Source organism: Callorhinus ursinus, unplaced genomic scaffold, assembly GCF_003265705.2.
Source record: "Callorhinus ursinus isolate GAN/ISIS: 27379988/994484 unplaced genomic scaffold, GSC_fseal_2.0 scaffold8, whole genome shotgun sequence".
In the NCBI taxonomy this organism is placed as follows: Eukaryota; Metazoa; Chordata; class Mammalia; order Carnivora; family Otariidae; genus Callorhinus; species Callorhinus ursinus.
Genome location: NW_027397070.1, coordinates 15770674 through 15792792, shown reverse-complemented (window position 1 = coordinate 15792792; position 22119 = coordinate 15770674). Strand labels below are relative to the sequence as shown.

At 40.0% G+C, this 22119-nt stretch overlaps 1 protein-coding gene across 12 annotated transcripts; it reads left to right on the top strand.

Moving 5' to 3' along the window:
• Positions 1-50: 50 nt before the first annotated feature.
• TRAPPC6B (trafficking protein particle complex subunit 6B) lies at positions 51-18062 on the top strand. 12 transcript variants are annotated; one of them, XM_073895141.1, is made up of 6 exons: positions 51-258; positions 11892-11959; positions 12914-13031; positions 14286-14369; positions 15664-15757; positions 16296-16841. In XM_073895141.1, exons 1-6 carry the CDS (start codon positions 253-255, stop codon positions 16394-16396), a joined length of 471 nt encoding a protein of 156 aa, XP_073751242.1. In that variant the 5' UTR covers positions 51-252; the 3' UTR covers positions 16397-16841. The 12 variants fall into 12 exon arrangements, with proteins under 12 accessions (XP_073751242.1, XP_073751240.1, XP_073751243.1 ...); XM_073895136.1 differs by lacking the exon at positions 51-258 and adding an exon at positions 3775-4283; XM_073895138.1 differs by lacking the exon at positions 51-258 and adding an exon at positions 3778-4283 and having other exon boundaries at positions 16291-16841.
• The last annotated feature ends 4057 nt before the right edge of the window (positions 18063-22119 follow it).

Here is a 22119-nt window from a genome sequence, read left to right as displayed (position 1 = left end):
AAGCTGCCGGCCTCTGTGACTCTGGGCCAATGAAAAGTCTTCTGGGCGGTTGGCTCCCTCCCTGAATTAGCTGCGGTGGCCGGGCGCCGCTTCTAGCGCAGAGCCTGGGCGCGTGTGAGAGTCTCAGGGTCCTCGGAGAGGCCGGCGCACGGCCGTGCTCCTGTGGCGCGGAGCGCGGAGTTTTCCAGCCCTTTTAACCTGGGATATGACGTGCCTTGTATCTTTTTAACCACCTAATTACATCAGAGTGGGATGAAGGCGAGTCTTTTCCCCTCTTCCCGAGTAAATGATCAGATTAGGAAAGGGTGCGGCCATTCTGTCGGTGCGCATGCCCAGAGAGGGGTTGGAGGGGATGGTGCAGGCGTCTCTCCATTGGGTTAAACCAAAATGAGCAGAGGGAAGCAAAAAATGAACATGAAAAGTCATTAATCGTAATAGATAACAATTTTTTTTTCGGTACGGTATGAAACGTTTTATATACCTTGTCTTTCAGCGCAAAGCTTGAATAAAATGCTTGTTATTACTGATAAGGAATTTGAATCTGGAGATAACTGTAACTCCCTAGGTCACGGCAACTGAGAATCACTATTTGATCAGACCCTGTCCAAGGGTGTACTAGATTAAAAAAAGCGACGACGAGACCTGAGGCTGGCATTGTCTACACCTGGCCTATACGGCTGGTTAGTTTAAGATGGGGTCTGGAGTAGCGGCTCTATTGTTACTTGTGTGTGTACGACAGAGTGTCCTCTAGCTTGTGGTTCTGTTCTATGTACACAGCCAACATAACCGTTTTGTTCCAGAAATGCATTTGCAAGTTACTGCTCACAAAGCATTTCCCCACAGAAACAATGTTATGAATAATCTTGGTTCTCATCATCTTTTACCCCAGCGTCAACCTTGCACCAAGCATTAGTAGGACAATCGTGTTTAACTCGAGTTACCATCTTAATTCGTCTATCTTTAAAAGTTCCTTTGTGCATAAGCAGTAATCTAGGCTCTGAGGATAAAACCTAGAACAAGATCGCTGTGGTTCCTGTTTTTGTGGAGTTTGTAGGCTCCTCGGGGAGCAAAAATCATTCATGTACTCATTCATTCATTCATTCAGTAGTAGTTGCTGAGCGCTTACCATGTGCCAGGCACTTTTCTAGGTACTTGGATAGGGCAATAAAGATCTCTTCCTTCAAGGAGCTTGGAGGCAGGAAAAGTATGGAGACAGAGGATAAATATAAGTAAATTACATGGCATGTTAGAAATGGAGAAGTTCTTTTGGAAAAATAAAACTGGGTAAAAGGGATAAGGGTTGATAAATTAATTCTGATTATAAGCATGAGAATGTGATAATACTAGATACCACCAAATGTAACAATGTTTCCATGGTAAATGCTTTTATTTTATTATTATTTTTTAAGATTTTGTTTATTTGACAGAGAGAGACACAACGAGAGAGGGAACATAAGCAAGGGCAGGGGGAGAGGGAGAAGCTGGCTTCCTGCTGAGCAGGGAGCCCGATGCAGGGCTCAATCCCAGGACCCTGGGATCATGACCTGAGCCAAAGGCGGATGCTTAATGACTGAGCCACCCAGGCGCCCCAGGAAGAGGCAACCAAAAACATAGGATCTTTTCCTGCTTCCATAGGACCTATTACTAGGATCCTGGGCAATTTAACAGTCAGCTTTATGGGAAAGAATTAGGGGGCTGTTGTGTTCAACATTTAGTAATAAATACTAGTTTCCCATCAATTCCCAAATATTCTAAGAACCCCATGTTACTATTTGAGAAATCAACCTTAGTAAGTTGGTCAGTTGGTTACTCTTTGACCTCAGTGGTGGGCTTGGACTCCTTTTCCTTGATGGTAATGACGAAGGGAGTATGCAGTCAGGACATAAGGGATATGATTCCACATATGGGAAATTTGGGTGCTAGGAAAATTAAGATTATGGCTGCAGAATAATCTCTGAAATTACACTAGTATTATTAAATGACAAAAATTAAACAGTAAATTTTAAAGATACAATTAGCTTTATTAATTGATTCATGAATTGGGCAGCATTCCAACTAGCATGCAGAGGAGAGTTCCAAAAGGCTACAGAAAGGGAAAGATTTTTACAGGTAGGACAAGGAAGTCATAAACAGAAAAAAGGATTATTTCAGGTGAGGTCACCCTCCCTTGGGAACAAGAGGGTCTAATTAGGTGTATTACTACCTCATCTACCTTTGGGGGTTGGAGAAAGCCTCTCTGACAGATTACCTTATTGGTATTGACCAGAAAAGTTCGTTACTTACCAGTTGAGACTACGTTTCTGGTGGAGGAATCTGCAATTAGGTTAAGTATTAAGCTCTAATTTGATGACATGGCCTAGCAAAAATGACTCCCATTTTGGGCCTGTGGTTTTCTTTTTAACAGTGTTTTCAAAGGGTTAGGTGGAATGTTTATGTGATCAAAAAAACATGCAGACATTAGAAGGGACATATTTTAAAAAAAAGAAAAGAAAAAAGCTGCCATAATTCCAATTATGGAACATCATCTTAATTTTTTTTAAAGATTTTATTTATTTATTTGAGAGAATGAGCAGGAGCAGAGGGAGAGGGCGAAACCGACTCCCCGCTGAGCAGGGATCCTGACCTGAGCCAAAGGCAGACACTTAACTGACTGAGCCACCCAGGCAACTCTGGAACATGATCTTAAATTCCTGTGAAAGAATATGAAGAGTTGAGTGGTTATTGTAAACAACTAGAGAAAATTCAATATGTAAATTTTGGGGAAGCATTAAATTAAATTAATTATATTAATTGGGAAAGAATCTTCCTCGTGAACTACTAAGAAAAGAATCAATTACAGGCTAAGCAGCAAGTTTAAACCAGAACTTGCCAAATTTAAAAGGTGCATATATATGTGTTTGCATCTCTGTAGGAATTAAATCCCACATCTGCCATAGATAATAGGTTTCTTTTATAAAGATTTTTTTCATTTGTCAGAGACAGCACAAGCAGGGGGAGCTGCAGGCAGAAGGAGAAGCAGGCTCCCTGCTGAGCAAGGAGCCCTATGTGGGACTCATCCGATCCCAGAACCCTGGGATCATGACCTGAGCAGAAGGGAGACACAACCGACTGAGCCATCCAGGTGTCCCTGCCATAGATTCTTATGAGCTACTTCCCACAGTGAGGTTGCTTTTCTGGTCTTCGCACTTTTCCATGCACCTAATCGTCAGGTTCTGTATTTTGTTTAAAGTGTACCTTCTTTGGGGTGCCTGGGTGGCTCAGTCGGTTAGGCATCTGCCTTCGGCTCAGGTCATGATCTCAGGGTCCTGGGATCGAGCCCCGCATCGGGCTTCCTGCTCGGCAGGAAGCCTGCTTCTCCCTCTCCCACTCCCCCTGCTTGTGTTTCCTCTCTCGCTGTGTCTCTCTCTGTCAAATAAATATATTTTAAAAAAAAGTGTACCTTGTTTGCTTATTTCATCCCCCTTAACTCTTATACCTGACTCCCAGTAAACTTCTGGTGGCCAAAAAGACAATCTTTTTGCATACCAGGTTTAATCCACAGTGGATTGGGATAATTTCTCAATATCTAAACTTTATAGCCTGAAAAAATGATTTATTCATTCACTCTCTTTACTCTTCATATTGAGGAACATATGGCAGAAATGAAAACTTTTGATGAAGCTAATTCTTGTCAGTTCTAACACATAGCTGGTTAACACATTTCAGCAGGCGCTCCTTTGTACCCCCCTCGCAGCCCCGCCCTCGCTTCCCGCCCTGCGTCTGAAGTCGTTTGTGAGAGGAAGCTTCCCCCTATCTGGGTACTAGCCGTTCGTCCCAGGGAAGTAATTCTGCGATCATAGAGCTGGCGAATGCCGGGATAGAGGGGACCGGAAGTTGTTTTTTTCGCCCCCCGCCCAGGGGCTGGATAGGGTCTCCGCTGGCTCTGTTTCCGGCTGCTGTCAGACTGTTAGGCTTGAGCGCTTGGTGGCCCTGGGTTGGGCTCGCCCCAGTACCGGGCTCACACTTCTACCAACCTTGGGGAAGCGGAGTGAATTCCTCGGTCTCCTAGCAAGCAGGAACTGGCTGTGGACTGAAGGAGTCGCGGTGCCGCCGTCCAAATCGCTCAGGCGCTAGCCGGAATCTTTGAGCCCGGCCCAAACGGGAGCCGAAACCCGACGTTTGGAAGACTTAAGCAGGAAATGGCGGACGAGGCGTTGTTTTTGCTTCTCCATAACGAGATGGTGTCTGGAGTGTACAAGTCCGCGGAGCAGGGGGAGGTGGTGAGTGCTGCCAAAGCCCTTGAGGTCATTTTGCGATGATACTCTTTGTTTCCTCTCAGTTCTTTCCTTCAACCCTTGTCCAATGGCCACCGAACGCCTTCCGAAGAGTAGACAAACTGGTCCACGTATCCTAAGCCTAGAACCTTGTCGTGACGCTCTCTTCAGTCTTTCATCCTTTTCTCTTTCGCATCTTCTGTTTGATCTTTCTTTTGTGCATTCCCATATCTGATTCTGCAGGTCACAGATTTTCTTTTAGCGTTGTCGCTACCATGATTTATGGCAGGGTTAACTGCACAGCTGGTTTTGGCACCCCTACGTAATTCTGTCATTTCCAGCACCCTGGAGCCGTCCACTGGACAGACTTGAGAAACTCCCCACACCTCCTATCTATAACCATCAGTATTACTGCACGCACCTTGAAGACAGAAGGCTAATGCGATTTGAGATTAAAGGGAAGTTTGCAGGCATTACTATAATTAGGAAACACATTTAATTCAAAAAATAGTTATTATTTAGTGCCCATTATGTCAGAGGTAGTTCTGCGTGTGTGGGGGGGAATAGTAATGAAACAATGACTCCATTCTCCAGGGGGTTCCTTCTAATTTGTGGGAATCTTCATTCATTCTTTGATTCATTCAGAAAATATTTATTAAGTGTGTATTGTGAGCCTGACACTGTGCTAAATGAGATCAACCCCCCACCTCACAGTCACTGGGGAATAGGGGTTCAATGAATAATTAACGTATTGGGTAGTAATTAGATATAAAATCATGGAGTTCTAATGAATACTATAAATGAAATATTCCAAAGTCATGCTCAAGTCAGAAGCCCTTTCTATAATGCTGTTGATAAAGAGGGGTGGAAAGTGGGGGTAGGGAAAGCATCTTAGGAAAAAGTAAAGGCATAGGGGTATGAAAGAGTGTAGTGCATTTAAATATGCTTAAGCGTTTCACTGTGACTAGATTGAATGGGTGGAGAGTGAGAAATGTTGAGAACTGAAGCTGGAAAGAGCCCTGTATGCTGTATGATTAAAGAATTTGACATTCGCAGTGGAGATTTTTATTTTTAAAGATTTTATTTATATGTTTGACAGAAAGAGATATAGTGAGAGAGGGAACACAAGCAGGGAGCCCTCTGCGGGACTCAATCCCAGGACTCTGGGATCATGACCTGAGCTGAAGGCAGACGCTTAAGGACTGAGCCACCCAGGCACCCCAATTTTTTTTTTTAAGAGAGAGCGAGAGAGCACGAGCTGGGGAGGAGCAAGAGGAGAGAGAAAGAGAGAGAGTGATGGAGGGGGTAGAGAGAGAGGGAGAGAGAATCTTAAGCAGGCCCCACGCTCAGTGCAGAGCCCTATGTGGGGCTCAGTCTCACAATCCCGAGATCTTGACCTGAGCCGAAATCGAGAGTTGGACACTTAACCCAACTGAGCCCACCCATGTGCCCCAGTGGAGAATTTTAAAGAGCGGAATGATGTGGTCCATTTGCATTTTAGGAAGATAATCCAGTGTTTCAGTTGGAGAGAGAAGATTCTTATAGTGAGAAGATTCATTATTTCAGGAGTCAGCAGGAGATGATGAAGATCTGAATTAAGACAGAAAAGGAGAGAATGATTTGAAAGTTAGGAGGTAGAATCTCTAGGACTTGGTTAGGTATAGGAGTGAGAGTTGAAAATTATCCCCAGGTTTTTAACTTGAGCAGCTGTCCTGGATGGAGAGGAAATAAAAGAAAGAGATAAAGAATGAATTATTTGGGGGCACCTGGGTGGAGGGAGCAGGGGTTTAATGATAAAAGAGTAAAAGAGGTGTGTTGCTCATTATTCTTTGGGAAAAGGGTAAAAGGAAGGCTAACTTTGGTTAAAGCTGGTTAAGCATCTGCCTTCGGCTCAGGTCATGATCCCAGGGTCGAGTCCTGAATTGGGCTCCCTGCTCAGTGGGGAGTCTGCTTCTCTCTGTCTCCCTCTGGCCCTCCCCTGCTTGTGTGTGTATGCGCTCATTCTCTCAAATAAATAAAAATCTTTAAAAAGTTTAAAGATTTTATTGAAAATCTTTAAACTTGAAAAGTTTAAAGAATTATTTTGAACAGGTTGAATTTCTGAGGTGTCTAGGAATCTGGGAAAGGTACTGCTCATGTGTAAACCACAAGAAGGATAGTGTATTAGTCTATTCAGGCTGCTATAACAAAACTTCACAATTATGAAGGCTGAAGAGTCCAAGATCAAGGCACCAGCAGATTCTGGTCTGATGAAGGCCTTTGCCTGGTTCATAGATGGATGTCTTTTGGCTGTGTGTTCACATGGTGGAAGGGGGCTAGCTAGCTCTCTGGGGTCTCTTTTATACTGGCATTAATTCTGTTCTTAACAGCTCTATCCTCATGACAGAATCACCTCCCAAGGCCCCTATTTAATACTATCACATTGGGGGTTAGGATTTCAAAATAAGAATTTTAGGGGGGGACGCATTCACTCTATGGCAGAAAAGCATGATGCATTTGGAGATATTAGAAAGATACTGGGAAGAGTATTGGAAATGAAGCAGATCTATTCTTTTCAGAGCCATCTGTAATAGAGATTTTTTCCAAGTTACACACTTTTGACTTCATTATCATCAGCAACCAATAGTTATTAATGTTTATAGCATCTATGCTAAGTGATGAGTAGCAGACGTTTACTGTTTAAGCAAAGTTAGCCTTCCTTTTACCCTTTTCCCAAAGAATAATGAGCAACACACCTCTTTTACTCTTTTATCATTAAACCCCTGCTCCCTCAGTGTGTGCAATCACTTCTTTTTATTCCTCTCTCTACTTTCCCTCTTTCAACTTTTAGCCTGGAAAATCTTTTTTTTTTTAATCCCTCTTTTTTCCAGTGGATTAACCAAAATAAAACAGAGCTATTGTAATCATGACTGATAATATTAAGAGATGTGCTCGTCATATAAGGGAAAGGAAAGCTGTAAGTTTTGAATCATTTAATCTAAAAATAACTTTTGGGGGGCACCTGGGTGGCTCAGTCGGTGGGGAGCCTGCTTCTCCTTCTCCCTCTGCTGCTCCCCCTGCTTGTGTTCTCTCTTGCTCTCTCTTCTGCTGTCAAATAAATAAATAAAATCTTTTATTTTTTTATTTTATTTTATTTTTTTTTAAAGATTTTATTTATTTATTTGAGAGAGAGAGAATGAGAGAGAGCACGAGAGGGAAGAGGGTCAGAGGGAGAAGCAGACTCCCTGCTGAGCAGGGAGCCCGATGTGGGACTCGATCCCGGGACTCCAGGATCATGACCTGAGCCGAAGGCAGTCGCTTAACCAACTGAGCCACCCAGGCGTCCCATAAATAAAATCTTTTAAAAAATGAAAATAATTTTGGGGTGCCTGACTGGCTCAGTGGGTAGAGTATGCGACTCTTTTTTAAAGATCTGTTTATTTCTTTGAGAGAGAGAGAGCACAAGAGTGGGGGAGAGGGGTTGCAGAGGGAGAGGGAGAGGGAAACTCAAGCAGATTCCATGCTGAGTGTGATCCCACGACCCTGGGATCACAACCTGGGCTGAAACCAAGAGTTGGACGCTTAACCGACTGCGCCGCCCAGGTGCCCCAACTGAGCATGCAACTCTTGATCTTTGGGTTGTAAGTTTGAGCTCCACCCTGGGTGTAGAGATTACTTAAAAATAAATATTTAAAACTACATAAATAAAAATACATTTTTTTCTTACTGCACTTTGTTTACAGTGGGGGATTGAAAGTGCATATAAGCAAAAAGGATTTTAAAAAGTTAATGTGGCAATGTTGATTAGCAAGTCGTCCCCTTGCTCATGCTCTCATTTCGGAATCTATACGAGGGTTCATTGTATTAGTGTCTCTACTTTAAGTGTACTTCAGATTTGTCGTAATAAAAAAATGTAAAAGAAAGACACATAATCCTGACATCAAGCAATCGTTTTTTTATATCTTTTAAGAAATGGTCATAAGTTTTGAAGTGAAATAAAGGAAAGAACCATTGTTCTCACTCTCCAAATCAGTAATTTTCAAACTATGCTTAAGGAGGAATTAAATCTTTAAAAACTGAATAATTGGGCATTTACCAATTTATGGAGAATAGATTTTTTAAAAAGGTTAATAGATAACATACCTCAAGTTTAATTTTTCTTAAAAACTTGGTACCCACTCGTTAATATTCACAGATACCAAAGTGAATGAACAAGCATCAACATCAGAAGGTATTTACTAGGGCATAATTCAAAAGCTCATGTGATCAATAGTTAGGATTTGAGAATGTCTACATATAATCATATTTCCTGCTAATCAACATACTCTTGGCTGATTGTATAAAGACCAGATTGTTCCACAAAGGCTGACAGGTTACTTATTCCACCTGAGCATTTTTTTTTTCCACCTGAGTATGGTTTTGAAGTGAGCTGGAAAATAACAGAAAAATGAATGATTGTGGTAAGTACAATAATAGATTTATGTGCAGAGTGTTATGACAGCGTAGGGCCCAAAGGAGGGTGAAGGAAGGCTTTTGGGAGGATATGATACTTGAGCTGAATTTAAAGGATATACCGTCTTTTGGGTGGCTCAGTTTGTTGGGTTTCCTACTCTTGGTTTTGGCTCAGGTCATGATCTCAGGGTTCTGAGATCGAGCCCCATCTCAGGCTCCATGCTCAGTGGGGAGCCTGCTTGAGATTCTCTCTCTTCCTATCCCTCTCCCCACTGCACACACACACACTCGCTCTCTCAAATAAATAAATCTTTAAAAATAAAGGTGCAGCGGGGTGGCTCAGTTGGTTATGTGTCTGCCTTTGGCTCAGGTGATGATCTCAGGGTCCTGGGATCGGGTCCTGCATCCAGCTCGGTGGTAAGTCCGCTTCTCCCTCTTCCTCTCCCCTTGCTCATGCTCTCTCTCAAATAAATAAAATCTTTAAAAATAAAAAAAGCTATACGATGTATGGAACAGCATGTGGTATTCCATATACCATATGTGGGGTGGCTGAAGAAAGCATGGAACTCTGGAGTTGTTGCAGAAATTTCAGAGTGGTAGAAGGAGAGATGTTTGTGGATATGTGGCTGTTAGTGAATCTGGTTAACTAGCCAGGATCATTTAAGGAAAGGCACATAATGCCATGCTAAGGAGTTTGATCTTTATTTTGAAGAAAGGGGAGAGGGTGCTGAAAGGTTCAGTAGAGAAATAACATGATTTGGTTTTTAGAAAATCTGTACCAGAAATACAGAAGACAGAAATCAAAGGAGGAAAAAACTAGAGAAAAGGAGATCATCTGGAAAGCTCTAACTGAAAACCAGGAGAGAAATGAGAAGGGCTAACTTAAGTAGTAAGGATGGAGAGAGAAGATAAATTTTGAAAACATATAGACGATAGGCTCCATAGGACTGCAATGCATGTGGAGGGTTGGGAGTAAAGAGGTGAAGAAACTGGAAGTTTTCTGGTTGGGGTTACTAGGTGGATGGTGGTGCCATTAATAAATTTAGGGAATTTTAGAGGCAGCACAGGCTGAGGAAATTAAGATAATATCTTTTTTTTAAAAGATTTTATTTATTTATTTTTGAGAGAGAGAGTGCCACACACGCATCTGTGGGAGCAGGGTGAGGGCAGGTAGAGGGAGAAAATCTCAAGCAGACTTTGTGCTGAGCATCCATCCAGTTGCAGGGATTGATCCCACAACCCTGAGACCACAACCTGAGCTGAAACCAAGAGTTGGTTGCTTAATTGACTGAGCCACCCAGGCGCCCCTCATTTAATTTTTTTAAAGATTTTATTTTTAAGTAATCTCTACACCCAAGGTGGGGCTCAGACTTACAACCCTGGGATCAAGTTGCATGCTCTACTGACTGAGCCAGCCTGGTGCCCCGAATATCATTTTGAATACGCCTTATTTGAGGGGGCTGTGGGACCTCTCTATAGCTATGTCCAGTAAACTCTGTAGTATAAAAGTACAGATTTAGTAGTCACAACCTCATTAGTAGAATACATGGTTCCTTAGAAGAAAGTTCAGCAAATAATGAGGTCTATGGTATACTTAGTGGAGACTACAAGCTTCAGAATATATAAATATCCCTGCCATTTTGGAGCTGTATTCTAGCAGAGGGTGGGGATGTGAAATTAGTAAAATGTATATTGTATGTTAAATGGTGAAAGAAGTTCTTTGGAGACTAATTAAGCAGGGAAATGGGATAGGGCATCAGAATCATTTTAGAGTGCTTTTTTTTTTTTTTTTGCTTTATTTTTAAGTAATCTCTACACCCAACGTGGAACTTGAATTTACAACCCAGAGATCAAGAGTTACATGCTCTACCCACTGAGCCAGCCAGGCACCCTTCTTTTAGAGGGCTTCTTAAAACACAGATTACTAACCCCACACCTACAGTTTCTGATTCAGTAAATTGGGTTTCAGAATTTGCAGTTTTTACAAGTTCATACATGATGCTAATGTTACTGGTCTTGGGGCACACTTTGAAAATCACCAGAATAGAGAAATTCTGAAGGGGAATAATGTTGCAGTTTTAAAGAAGATAGATAGTTAAAGTGAGCCTCACTGATGTGGGTGGGTAGGGTGATGCGTGAAATAGATAAAGGTGATTAAGAATATACTTAAACTGTGATGCGCACTGAATAATCTATAGAATTGTTGCATGATTATATTGTATATCTGAAAAAAAAAAAAAGGGCCTCATTGAAATGGTGACATGTGAGTAAAGACTTGAAGCAAGGGAGTTGGTCATGTGGATATCTGGAGGAAGAGCTGCCTGTGCAGGAGACCCAAGATTGGAGCATGCCTGGCATGTTTAAGAACAGCAAGACTAGTATAGCTAGAGCCCATGTGAGTGAAGAAGAGTAGAAGGTTGAGGCCTGCGAGATAGAGAAATCTGGATTATATACAACTGTGTAGATTCAGCATATGGGTAGTATTTAAAGTCTGAAGACTGAATGAGATTGTCAAAGAGCAAACCAACTCAACTGCATGATTCCTGGCATAGGCTGGTGGAGTCATCAACTAAGACACTGAGAACTGGAAAGCTTGGATGACTCTAAGAGACATTTTGAAGCAAGGAACAATAGAATTTAATGACCTCCCAAAGGGAATGACTGATGGAAAGGTGATACTTTGACTTCATTTTTATAACTGAGGAGAAAAGAATAGTTGAAAATGGGGGGGAAAAAAAAGGTTAGAGGGAGTAATTAGGAAGAGGAGTTGGCATTTCTGAAAAGTAGTGACAGTTCCCTGTTTACCTTATTGCCTTATGAAATGATTAGTACTAAGAAAACTCAAATATAACTTGTAATTCACTTTTTCTTAGACTACTTTAGTGAGGGTGCCTGGGTGGCTCAGTCGGTTAAGTGTCTGCCTTTAGCTCAGGTCTTGATCTCAGGGTCTTGGGATCTAGCCCTGTGGCAGGCTTCCTGCTCAGCAGGGGAGTCTGCTTCTTGGTCTCCCTCTGCCCCTCCCCCTACTTATGCTGTCTCTCGCTCACTCTTAAATAAATAAATAAAATCTTTAAAAAAAAAGAATGTTTTAGTGAAAAAAGTGTAACCACTTACATTAATATTTTTAGTCAACATCTTAAAACAATTTTTTAAATAATAATATTCTCGCATTCTAAAAATATTCCAAACTATTATTTTTTAAAATAGGAAAATGGACGCTGTATTACTAAGCTGGAAAACATGGGGTTTCGAGTGGGACAAGGATTGATAGAAAGGTGAGCAGTATGGATTTGAAAATTTTCTTCCAGGTAGGTTATAAACAAAGGTGATCCATTTCAAAAGATTGTATAAAATTTGAAATACTTTAGTTTTAATTCCTAAATTTTATTTATTCTCTGTTCTTTAATTCACAGATTACAATTTCTTTTTAGGTCTGATGTTATTTGAACTCCGTTATCCAATTTTCATGTTTTAATATTTGAAGAAAATGTATATGTATATTTTGTATTTTAGACTTCTTTCCTAAAAAATTTGGCGTACTGAAACAACTGTCTAAAATCTTGTTGCATTTACGGGGTGCCTGGGTGGCTCGGTTGAGCGACTGCCTTCGGCTAGGGTCATGATGCTGGAGTCCCTGGATCCTGCATTGGGCTCCCTGCTCAGCGGGGAGCCTGCTTCTCTCTCTAACCCTCCCCCCTCTCATGTACTCTCTCTCTCTCTCTCATTCTCATTCTCTCAAATAAGTAAATCTTTAAAAAAAATAAAAAATAAAATAAAATCTTGTTGTATTTTCTACTTAAGGTCTAGTAGGTTCTTTAACGTAAATGGATTTTTGTTTAGATGCAAGGGATGGAAATGCTTTAGAGTCTATGTTTATGCATTTAGTAATCTAATTTATAGATCAATTCATAATGTATTCCTTTCTCATTACTTGAATAACTGAATCTGGTTATATTTTATATAACAATACCACGATTATGCTCAGCATTTTTTTTTAATGTGCTAGAATGAATCGTACCTAAAATTGCAGCTTACTGTTAGACTAATTTTAGCACCATAATTACATAACAATGTGAATTGAGATGTGATCTTCTTTGCTTGGTGCTTATCACTTTATGACTGTCAATAAACGTTCAGTGCTATTCTGGCATTTCAAAATCAGTGAATAATATGACCCTCCTGCTTTCTTTGGAGGAAGAATACTAATTACTTTAAGTTGGTTTTTTTAGGTTTACAAAAGATACTGCAAGGTTCAAGGATGAGTTAGATATCATGAAGTTCATTTGTAAAGATTTTTGGACTACAGTATTCAAGAAACAAATCGACAATCTAAGGACAAATCATCAGGTATTTAGACAAATTAATGCCTATTTTTTAAGTCCTTTAACTTCACATAAATGTTCTATTTTAGTCATTTATTTATTATATAAAACTTAAAATAATTTCTAGTCAACTTTGAAATGTTTCTTTTATATGTTATGAATACATCATTACTTTTCTCTATAATAGGATATAGTGAATAAAAAAAAAGACAATTATCGGTAATGATAGCTATTTCTTTCCCCCAATTAAATAACTTATCTTAGGTTTTAAAAAGTAGAAAATGTCAGAATGATAAAGGTTTTAGGATTTGGTTCCTTAGTTATTATTACTTGGTGGTGGTTTTCTGCAGAACCACAAATATGTCACATTTGTCTTTAGAGGGGTGCCTGGGTGGCTCAGTTGTTAAGCGTCTGCCTTCGGCTCAGGTCATGGTACCAGGGTCCTGGGATTGAGCCCCACATCGGGCTCTCTGCTCAGTGGGAAGCCTGCTTCTCCCTCTCCCACTCCCCCTGCTTGTGTTCCCTCTCTCGCTGTGTCTCTGTCAAATAAATAAAATCTTTAAAAAAAAAAATTTGTCTTTAGAGTAATTTCTAAAGTTTAATTTATAGAGCGTATTTAACTCTTAAGTAACTCTTGCAATATTTAGTTGATATCATTCTTCTCTTCTTAAAATAATTTGTTAATATAAGATTTAATAGATTACATGGAAAATTATGCATTTAAATAGATTTGTTTTATAAAACTCAAGGAAATATTTAGAGTGGATTTGGCATTTTGATTGATTAGAAAGTGAAAATAATTTAGTAGCTACCAGTAGCTTTCATTTTTTCATATAACAATATTTTACTTTGTAAATACTGAAAATGCTAATGGGAAGAAGTGACTGATTATTGGCTTTCTAGATATGAGCTAATAATATATAACTGCTAATTCCACCTGGACATGTATTTCTGATTCCTTTGCACTAGACTGTGGGCTCTTTAAGGGTAGGAACTATCTTAAGACTGAGCCACCCAGGCGCCCCCAAGGGTAGGAACTATCTTATGCATCTTTGTATCTTTAGTATCTTAAAGCTTTCAATAAATATTAGTGTTATAAAGTTCTGAACAACTCTTCAGCTTGAACACTGCAAAATTCCTTCATTTAAAGAAATTTGACCAGTGGAAAGGAGAGTTTTAATAACTTAAAAAAACTCTTGAATTGTTTTGAAGGGAAGAGATCATTTTTAAGAACTACACACTACACTGACTTTGGATGTTTTTTCTATTTTTGAAACAGGGTATCTATGTACTTCAGGACAACAAATTTCGTCTGCTTACTCAGATGTCTGCAGGAAAGCAGTATTTAGAACATGCATCTAAGGTATTTAATGGAGTAGAAAATGGGGGTTTTCATAGGGAAAGTATAATGCCAACCTCAACAGACTTTTGAATTTAGAATAGGTTTTAAACTTGTTCTTTTTTAAGCACTTCTCTCTTTTTTTTTTTTTTTTTATTAGAGAGATAGCAAGAGAGGGAACACAAGCAGGGGGAGTGGGAGAGGGAGAAGCAGGCTTCCTGCAGAGCAGAGAGCCCAATGCAGGGCTCCATCCCAGGATCCTGGGATCACGACCTGAGCCGAAGGCAGACGTTTAACGACTGAGCCACCCAGGCGCCCCTCTTTTTTTTTTTTTTTTTTTTAAGATTTTATGTATTGGGATGCCTGAGTGGCTCAGTTGGTTAAGCGTCTGCCTTTGGCTCAGGTCATGATCCCAGGGTCCTGGCATCGAGTACCAGAACTGGCTCCTTGCTCAGCGGGGAGCCTGCTTCTCCCTCTGCCTGCCATTCCCCCTGCTTGTGCTCGCTCTCTCTGACAAATGAAATCTAAATAAATAAATAAATAAATATTTTATTTATTTGAGAGAGAGAATGAGCAGGGGAGGAGCACACTCCCTGCTGAGCACAGAGCCCGATGCGGATCATGACCTGAGTGGAAGGCAGATGCTTAACCGACTGAGCCACCCAGGCACCCCTTTATTTAACCTCTTTTCAGTGAAATAGGAGACAGGTGTTCATCATATTAAAATAACCTATATTAACCTCTAGCTGAATAGGCTTATGATGTCTAATTAAACACTATAAGTAAATGCCATTGAAATGTAAATTAATGTTAGATTCTTGAATATAGCAAAAATATATCAAAAAAGATAGTCAAGCTTATAAAACTGGCGTTAGTTGTACGAAATTACTCACCTCAGAGTTTATATTTACAATCTCCTTTAGTTAATTAAGAAAACAATTTTTTAATATTGTTAGCATTTGTTTCTAAGAATACATGTTTTGTGTTAAGTATATCTGTGTTTCTGGGTTTTGTGTATAAGACAACTTAGGTTGTGATTCTTAACTTTTATTTATTTATGTATTTTATTTTATTTATTTGAGAGAGAGTAAGAGAGAGAGCACAAGCAGGGTGAAGGGCAGAGGGAGCCTGATGCAGGGCTCAATCCCAGGACCCTGAGATCATGACCTGAGCCAAAGGCAGATGCTTAACCAACTGAGCCATCCAGGCGCCCCAGCAGTGACTTATTAACAGCAAGGCTTAACTAAATGTCATATTTATCAATAGTATTGCGATCTTAGTAAATCCTTAATATTCTTTACATTTTTGTTCCTTTCAGTATTTAGCATTTACGTGTGGCTTAATCAGAGGTGGCTTATCAAACTTAGGGATAAAAAGTATTGTCACAGCTGAAGTGTCTTCAATGCCAGCCTGTAAGTTGAACTCACATTTCTTAAAAATGTTTTCAGTGATTATTTTTCAAATCTGGTGTTTTTTTGTTTGTTTTTGTTAATTTAGAGAAAATTTAAAATGCTAAAGCCATTTTGTTTTACTTTTATCAATTTTAACATTTAATGTAATATGTAGCATACTTTATTCATATTCAAAGATTTTTAAATTCATAATAGACAGTGATTTAAGAAAGTGTGCTAAAGTAATCCAAATGTATAAGTTTAAGTGGTGATTCTTTTATATATTTATTTTTATTTATTTGAGAGAGAGCAAGAGAGAGTGAGTGACAGAGCACAAACCAGGGGGAGAGGCAGACTCCCTGCTGAGCAGGGAGCCTGATACGGGGCTCGATCTCGGGACCCTGGCCAGGATCATGACCTGAGCCAAAGGCAGATGCTTAACTGGCTGAGCCACCCAGGTATCCCTATGTATTTATTTTTAAGATTTATTTATTCTAGGGGCGGGGGAGGGCAAAGAGAGAAGAAGGGAGTCCAAAGTGGACTCTTGTGCTCAGTGCAGATCCTGACACAGGGCTCCATCCCAAGACCCCAAGATCACAACCTGAACTGAAACCAAGAGTCAGATGCTCAACCAACTGTGCCACCCAGGTGCTCCGGTGAATCTTAACTTTTAAAGGAAAAATTTCTGCATTATTCTTTTAAGATAAATTTCCCTAAAGCATTGAAAATGTCTTTTTTAAAAACAATTTTCTAGAATAAAGCTAGATAAAGCCAACTAGTCTTTTATCGCTAAACTCCTTTCCAAAGGTCTTTTTACCAAAGCTTCCAACCAAGAATAAAATTGACTTGAGCTTCACTATATTTCCTTTCTATTCACAATGATAATAGGCAGTGAAATACCCAAAAGGTAGGAATCACAAAGAGAAGCAAAGACACCTATTCACAAAACAAATAATCATCTCATAAAAATGAAATTGACTTTATTGAGTATTATGAATGAAAAGTATGAAAAGTTGTTTGACATAGCAAGTTTCTTCATTGAAACTACTCTCTAATAGAACAGAAAATTGATGTTTAGGCTTTTTTTCCTTGTACCTAAAAATCAAGGAATGATTTTTCATTTTTCCTTTTTTAGGTAAATTTCAGGTGATGATACAGAAGCTATAAAACATACTGAAATGCAAGGCAAGGCTTCAACAGTGTAAAGAGATAAATTATTCATGTATAAAGTATTTCAAGTAGCAATGATTTAATTACATTATTGGACATTTGTATTGATATAAGGTATTTGCTAACTTATGTAATGAAAGATGCACTCTTAAGCGGGAGTAAGGTTGTAGTTTATTAATTTAACACAGACCTTTTTAAAGCAGATAAAGAGACATTCTATCATAACATAGATTTTACTATAACTATTCAGAATGAAAAACCTGATTTCAAATAACTAAACCCCAAGATGTAGGACCCTTATTTTAAACGTTCTTATTTGCTTATAGTGGTGTGTATTTAACCACAGATAGAGAAGCAGAATTCAGGGTTTGATGAATTAGCATTAAGAAAAGTATGTATCAGTCAGAATCATTTCTGTAAGAATGAACAAATTTTGGTTTTGCTTTATGAATTTTAGTTATTAAGAAAAGCAAACAGTACACTAAACAATTATTTTATTATAATTTATTTCTATTAAGAATTTTTATGCCTATAAGGATTTTATTATATACATTATGTATTTGTGTGTGTGTGTGTATGTGTGTGTGATACATACATCCTATCTAACCGCCTAAATGGCTTAAAAAGTTCATTTTACTTTAACAGAATTTAGTCCTTAATTTTACTTTAATAGAATTCAGTCCTTGAGAGCTCCATTAATGTAATAAGGTGAAATATAGATTAGTTTAAATGTGAATTCAGTGACTCCAGGGCAAAGAATATTAGGTATTTGAGGAAGGAATTTTATACTTACTCCTGTTACAGTCTTGACTTCAGCTTCTCTCCCCATGTGTGGAAGGGCTGGTGAAGGTTCTAATTCTCTAATTACTATTTCCCAAGAGCAGAGGGGTGGATAATTGGATTAGGCACACCAACTTTCATTGGACCCTATCTTCTCAGTGGGTTGGGGTCAGTGCTCATCTTGTATATCTGTCATTTCCTCTTCCATCTGATAACCGGGAGGATAAGCATAAAGATGAAAGCCATCATATTGAGGATAGCAGGATGCACGGATAGAAAGCACCCTAATTGTACTTCTGAATTAACCAATCCTGGAACTGCTTTTTCTTTGGACTTTTTGTTACATGAGATAATAAATTCCTTAACTTGTTCAGTCTACTTTTGGTTCTGTATTTTGTTACTTGCTGTACACCTTAAACTTAAAAAACAATGTTATATGTCAAATATATCTCAAGCTGGGAAGAATGAGTACAGAAATTTGTATGTATAAGGATTTTCACTATTTAAGTGTTCACTGATGGCACTTGATTAAATTATGGTACTGACATATAAGAAAATGCTGTGCAGCTGGTGAAAGGGATGAAATCATGTATTTATGCACATGGAATGCTATTAATTGATGTTAAGAGAAAAAACTCTGTTATAGGATACAGCACATACAATGTATAAATATACATGATTCTGAGTATCAGACCGGAAAGTTACAAGTAAATTGTACAGTGGATGGAGATTTTTGACTTTTAGCTTTTTATTATTTGGGTTTTAAAATAATCATTTGCCACAATAAGGATATTTCTATTTGAGGTGAGAAATCATGATAAATCAGTGATTTTTAAGCTATGTTTTTCTGAGTCCTAGGTTTCACAGGGTGACCTCGGCTGAGAGTTTGGTGGGGGGCAGGGTACAGGCCTAAAGCTAGCGGAAGTCAGGGAGGCTACCTAGTAGAGGCCTTGGGTTTGGGAGAAAGGCATTATAGTGTCATCTGCAGAGAGGATTTATTGTACATCAGGTTGCCCAGTGCCACAGAGAAGAGATTGTTTACTACATGAAAGACAAGCCAGTGATACAGATCAAGTATTTAAGCCACTTGTGCCCAAGGAACCAGGTAAGCCATTGTTTTCTCTTTCAAAAGGGGGACTCTGCGGGTCATCAGCTATAGACCACCTAGCAGAAGGAATACGTCTCCACTCTCGCACAAAGTTGTATCGAGCCTCATCCAAACTGCCCTATTTGGATAATAACCCCTTCTTTGCAGCAGGAGTTCTTGGGAGGAATGTTGGAGAAAACTCTCAGGACTCATACCTGGGACGGGATAGGACAGTGGTGAAAACTCATTTTCTCATAGTATAGGGTTCTGTTTCTTTTAACCTTTTGGGGGCCGTGGACTCCTATTTGGTAGTGTGTTGATGTTAATGAACTCCTCACAATGTTTTTAATGCACAAATAAAATACATAAGACTACAAAGGAAACAATTACACTGATATGTTATCAAAATATTTTTAAAATATGATATATACTTTATATTAAGGGAATATATTTAAAATACAGGCAAAGGGCCAAAAAATAAATGAATAAAAAAAAAAATACAGGCAAGGGGTACCTGGCTGGCTCAGGTGGAAGAGCTTATGACTCTTGTTGATCTCTGGGTCATGAGTTTGATCTGCTCTGTTTCCAGCCTGGGCCGGTTCACCCCTCCATAGGCAACCTGGTGGACCCCTGCTCCTGGGAGGTCACCATATTGATTCCAAACTTAGTGTGGACATCTGATCGGCATAGTGCACTACAGCCCAGAACTCCTGGGCTCAAGTGGTCCTCCTGCCTCCCGAGTAGCTGGGACTACAGGCGCGCGCCACTGTGCCCATGGGTGGTGAGTTTGAACCCCACATTGGGTGTAGAGAATATTTAAACTTAAAAATATATATATATATGTATATATATATAGGCAAGTTAATTTTTTAATAAAGATGAATATGACAGCTGTTGTTTAGCTTGCCTCAGAACCTGTGGGGTGGTCTTGTGGCTCAGTTCCTTCCATTTATAGATCAATCATACATAGGGAATGGTGTAAAGTAATGCAAATACCAATGTCACCAATGTGAGAACATACACCTACAATGTTGGGTGTTGGCTTCCAGGCCTGTGGTTATTTGGTACCAGAAGCTATAGACAGGAAGTCTGCAATCACACATGATCTAGGGGTAGGTTTAATAGCTACCATATTTTGAACTACTGTGTGAATATTCTTTTTTTTAAAGATTTTATTAGAGAGAGCACATGAAAGGGGGGAGGGTCAGAGGGAGAAGCAGACTCCCTGCTGAGCAGGGAGCCCGATGCGGGACTCAATCCAGGGACTCCAGGATCATGACCTGAGCTGAAGGCAGTCGCTTAACCAACTGAGCCACCCAGGCGCCGCTGTGTGAATATTCTAAAATATCTGCAACTACAATTTGATATGAAAACATTAGGACTTCTAAACATTAGGTCCTTGAAAACATCAAGGACCCTTAATGAATAGCTAACAAAGTCACAGTTAGCAATGAATGCTGCTATGGTTTGTTGCCTGTATTTGTAAATGAAGGAAATGCTAAGTAACAGGAGGATAGTAAAAGTAAAGATGTAATTTTTTTCCCATTCAAGTTCATGGACTCCAGGTTAAAAACCTGTTATGAGGGGCACCTGGGTGGCTCAGTCAGTTAACATCTGCCTTCGGCTCAGGTCATGATCCCAGGGTCCTCGGATGGAGCCCTGAGTCCGGGTCCCTGCTCAGCGGGGAGTCTGCTTTTTTCCTCCGACTCTTCCCCTCCCCCCTGCTCTCATGCTCTCTCACTCTCTCAAATAAACAAAATCTTTAAAAAAAAAAAACCTGTTAAGAGGGATAAAATCATAAGATTGGTGTAAACATTGAGATAATCTATGTAAATAGATTAAAGTGTCTGTTGTGTGTGTATATATGGAAATAAAGAGTAAAAACATCACAGAATATTCTGGCTTATAAGCCTATTGCAATTAGAAAGTAGCTTCGATTTCAGTATCCTTTTGCATGATTTCATCTTAATTATAGTCATAAAGGACCCTTAATAGCATACCTGTTTTAAAGAGATGGATTTTTCTTTTTTTTTTTTTTAAGATTTTATTTGACAGAGAGACACAGCGAGAGAGGGAACACAAGCAGGTGGAGTGGGAGAGGGGAGAAGCAGGCTTCCCACCGAGCAGGGAGCCCGATGCAGGGCTCGATCCCAGGACCCTGGGGTCATGACCTGAGCCGAAGGCAGATGCTTAACGACTGAGCCACCCAGGCACCCCGAGCAGATGTATTTTCCAAAAGTAGAAAACTATACTGTATGGGGGTGATGGGGTGGCTCAGTTGGTTAGGTGTCCAACTCTTGACTTTGGCTCAGGGTTGTGAGATCGAGCCCTGCGTCAAGCTCCACACTGGGCATGGAACCTGCTTAAGATTCTCTCCCTCTGCCCCACCCCCTCCCTCTAAAAAAACAAAAACTATACTGTATGAACTATACTGTATACTGCCTATGTAAACTGTTTAGTCAGTGGCTTCTACTAACCGTAATGACACAGCTTGATCTCTCAGGTCTAGCAATACAACCTCATAAGAGGACTTAGGACTGGAGATGTCATCAGAATCAGTCTGGGGGCGCCTGGGTGGCTCAGTTAGTTAAGCGTCTGCCTTTGGCTCAGGTCATGATCCCGGAGTCCCAAATCCAGCTCCTTGCTCAGCAGGGAACCCACTTCTCCCTCTGCCGGCTGCTCCCCCTGCTTATGTTTGCTGTCCCCCCCGCCCCGTGTCAAATAATAAAATCTTTTTTTAAGTAAATAAAATCTTTAAAAAAAAGATTTGAGAGTGAGAAAGAGCATGCATGTGCACGGGGGGGGGGGGGGGGGGGGGGGGAGCAGACTTCTTGTTGGTCCCAGGACCCCAGGATCATGACCTGAGCCAAAGGCAGATGCCCAACCGACTGAACCACTCAGGTGCCCCAGATCTGCAGGTATTTCCAATCCTCTTTTCTCTCCCCACCCCTTTCTTTTTCTTCCTCCTACTGGAAAGACTGGAAAGGCTTACAATTTCATTTCTCCACCTTCCTCAGAGCTAGAGGTGATCATGTTATACTTGTGGCCAACAAATGAACACATATCTTTTGTAAATTTCTGGGGAGTTTTCCTTTTATGAGAAAAGAATCAGATGTGGAAGGCTCTGAGTCCTTCCACCTTTTTCGGTCTTGAATACAGACACATTGCCTTGAACTGCAGTGGCCATCTTGTTACCCTTAAGGGAAAGGCCATAAGACTCTCAGATACATTGGTATTGTGGAGTCATCGACCCAATACCAGTAGCCAGCTCCTCTTGACTTCTGGTTGTGTGAGAAAAATAAATCCCTACTGAAAAACCACTGCTACTTGGATCTTCTGTTAAAGT

Bases quoted from the DNA above. Each gene is read 5' to 3' on its own strand.
- TRAPPC6B (XM_073895136.1), top strand. From the start codon at position 4,179: ATGGCGGACGAGGCGTTGTTTTTGCTTCTCCATAACGAGATGGTGTCT. The intron at 11,960-12,913 runs GTGAGCAGTATG...TGGTTTTTTTAG, and splicing joins GGACAAGGATTGATAGAAAG to GTTTACAAAAGATACTGCAA. The intron at 13,032-14,285 runs GTATTTAGACAA...TTTTTGAAACAG, and splicing joins ATCTAAGGACAAATCATCAG to GGTATCTATGTACTTCAGGA.